This window comes from Bison bison, unplaced genomic scaffold (assembly GCF_000754665.1).
Source record: "Bison bison bison isolate TAMUID 2011002044 unplaced genomic scaffold, Bison_UMD1.0 scf7180017864180, whole genome shotgun sequence".
NCBI lineage: Eukaryota > Metazoa > Chordata > Mammalia > Artiodactyla > Bovidae > Bison > Bison bison.
In genome coordinates, this window is record NW_011494752.1 from 15019679 (window position 1) to 15021387 (window position 1709).

General features: G+C 58.3%; 1 protein-coding gene across 1 annotated transcript in view; it reads left to right on the forward strand.

The window, feature by feature from the left end:
- Window positions 1–937: 937 nt before the first annotated feature.
- CCDC42 (coiled-coil domain containing 42) overlaps window positions 938–1709 on the forward strand; it is a 12630-nt gene continuing 11858 nt past the window's right edge. Inside the window, exons 1-2 of the mRNA XM_010843197.1 lie at window positions 938–1020; window positions 1305–1410. Of these exons, the coding sequence (XP_010841499.1) occupies window positions 938–1020; window positions 1305–1410 (189 nt within the window). The remainder of the gene's footprint in view (window positions 1021–1304; window positions 1411–1709) is intronic.

A 1709-nucleotide genomic window follows, 5' to 3' on the forward strand; every position in this document is an offset into this window, starting at 1 on the left:
GCAGGCTTCATGAAGCAGACATGTACACTATCTGACATTTATGTCAACATTTATGTGATATTTTTGTCGCATTTTGGCATTTCTTCATATTTTTCCAACCTCAAGACAGGACATTGGTATTTTACCCTTCAAGGGGGCCTCCTCCATCTTTCCAGGGGGCAGCTTCTGTAGTCCCCAGACTTCTTGCCCATCTCCCTCCTGCCCTGGCCGACCCTCCAGCCCCCACTCACCCCTCAACACACACACCCCTGCTCGTTCTTCCCCCACCTTTCAGGCCTCCCCCAAGCCCTATGCTTCTCTGTCCACCCCCATCCCTGACTAAACTCAGTACCTCCCTTCAGTTCTTTTCTTAACCATCTGTCTCAGCCCCAGCCTGCCTCTCTCTCTCTCTCTCTCTCTCTCTCTCTTTCTCTCTCTCACACACACACACACACACACACACACACACACATAAGGGAGCCCAGCCGGGAGGCCCGGGGCAAGGCTGCCCTGCATAAGGTCACCTCTACCAAACCCCTACCCTCATCAGCCATGGATGCCTAGCCCTTGCGTCCCGGCCCTGAACACCAGCATCAAATCAGGCCTAACTTCTTCCCAGAGCTCCTGGGGGAGTAAATGCAGGGGCAGAGAGTCAGACCCCAGCAAGTGGGGTCAGTGGGGACAGGGGTCAGAGGGCAAAGCCTGAGTTCTGCCTGTGGTTCACAGAACCCGGAGACCTGTTGCTAGGTAACCAGGTCTCCCAGCCCCTTCCCAGCACATCCTGAACTGCACATCGGCAGCCTCCGGCCATCTTCCCTGAGTCTCTCAGACACTTGCCCTCTGTGGAATCCTCAAGAGCAGGAGGAGGGGAGAAACAAGCCCAGTCACCACCCCTGAGCTGCACTACCCCCGTTTCACTGCGAAGACTCGGCCCTTGGGCCATTAGCTCACCACCGCCATGAGTCTGGGCATCATGGAGGAGGAGGACCTGGCCGAGTACTTCCGGCTGCAGTATGGGGAGCGGCTGCTGCAGCTGCTGCAGTGAGTGTCAGAGGGCCCGCCCATCCCCCAGCACCCCAAACCACCCAGGCCCCAGCACAGCCCCTCTCCCTCTCAGCACACCAAGCCCTTTTGCTCAGATGAGTGCTTTCCCTGGCCCATTCCCTGGCCCCAGCACAGCCCTCTCTCCCTCTCAGCACACCAGCCCTTTTGCTCAGATGAGTGCTTTCCCTCCCCATGGGTGCCTGTCTCCACGGGTTCCTCCCAGCCCTGGCCTGCCCCTGGGGCTCAGCGTCCACCGTCCTTCTTGCCTGTGTCTTGGGTAGGAAGTTCCCCAGTATTGAGGACCAGTCGGACTCTCCATCCGTCCGGCTACTGGAGAAGAAGAAGGAAGCCAAGATCATGCACCATGCCATGGAGCAGAAGAAGGAGGTGGGCAGCGCAGGGTGAGGGATGGGGAGGGCCCACCCCTTCCCAGGGAGAACCTGAGGACAGCCCTCCATTTTGTGGGTGGTGGTGGCTAGAGTCAGGCAACCTGGTGATGGTCCAGTGCTTCCTCTGCAGAGCGCAGGAGAGATCTGATTCTCAGGGTGCCAGAGTCCTGGGATCAGATCAGAGCACAGGAGAGATCTGAGTCTTAGGGTACCAGAGTCCTGAGATGTTCTGCTCTGAACCAGACAGGGGGTGGGAACTGGACACCTGGGACAGAGCTCTGGGACAGGGGATGCTGG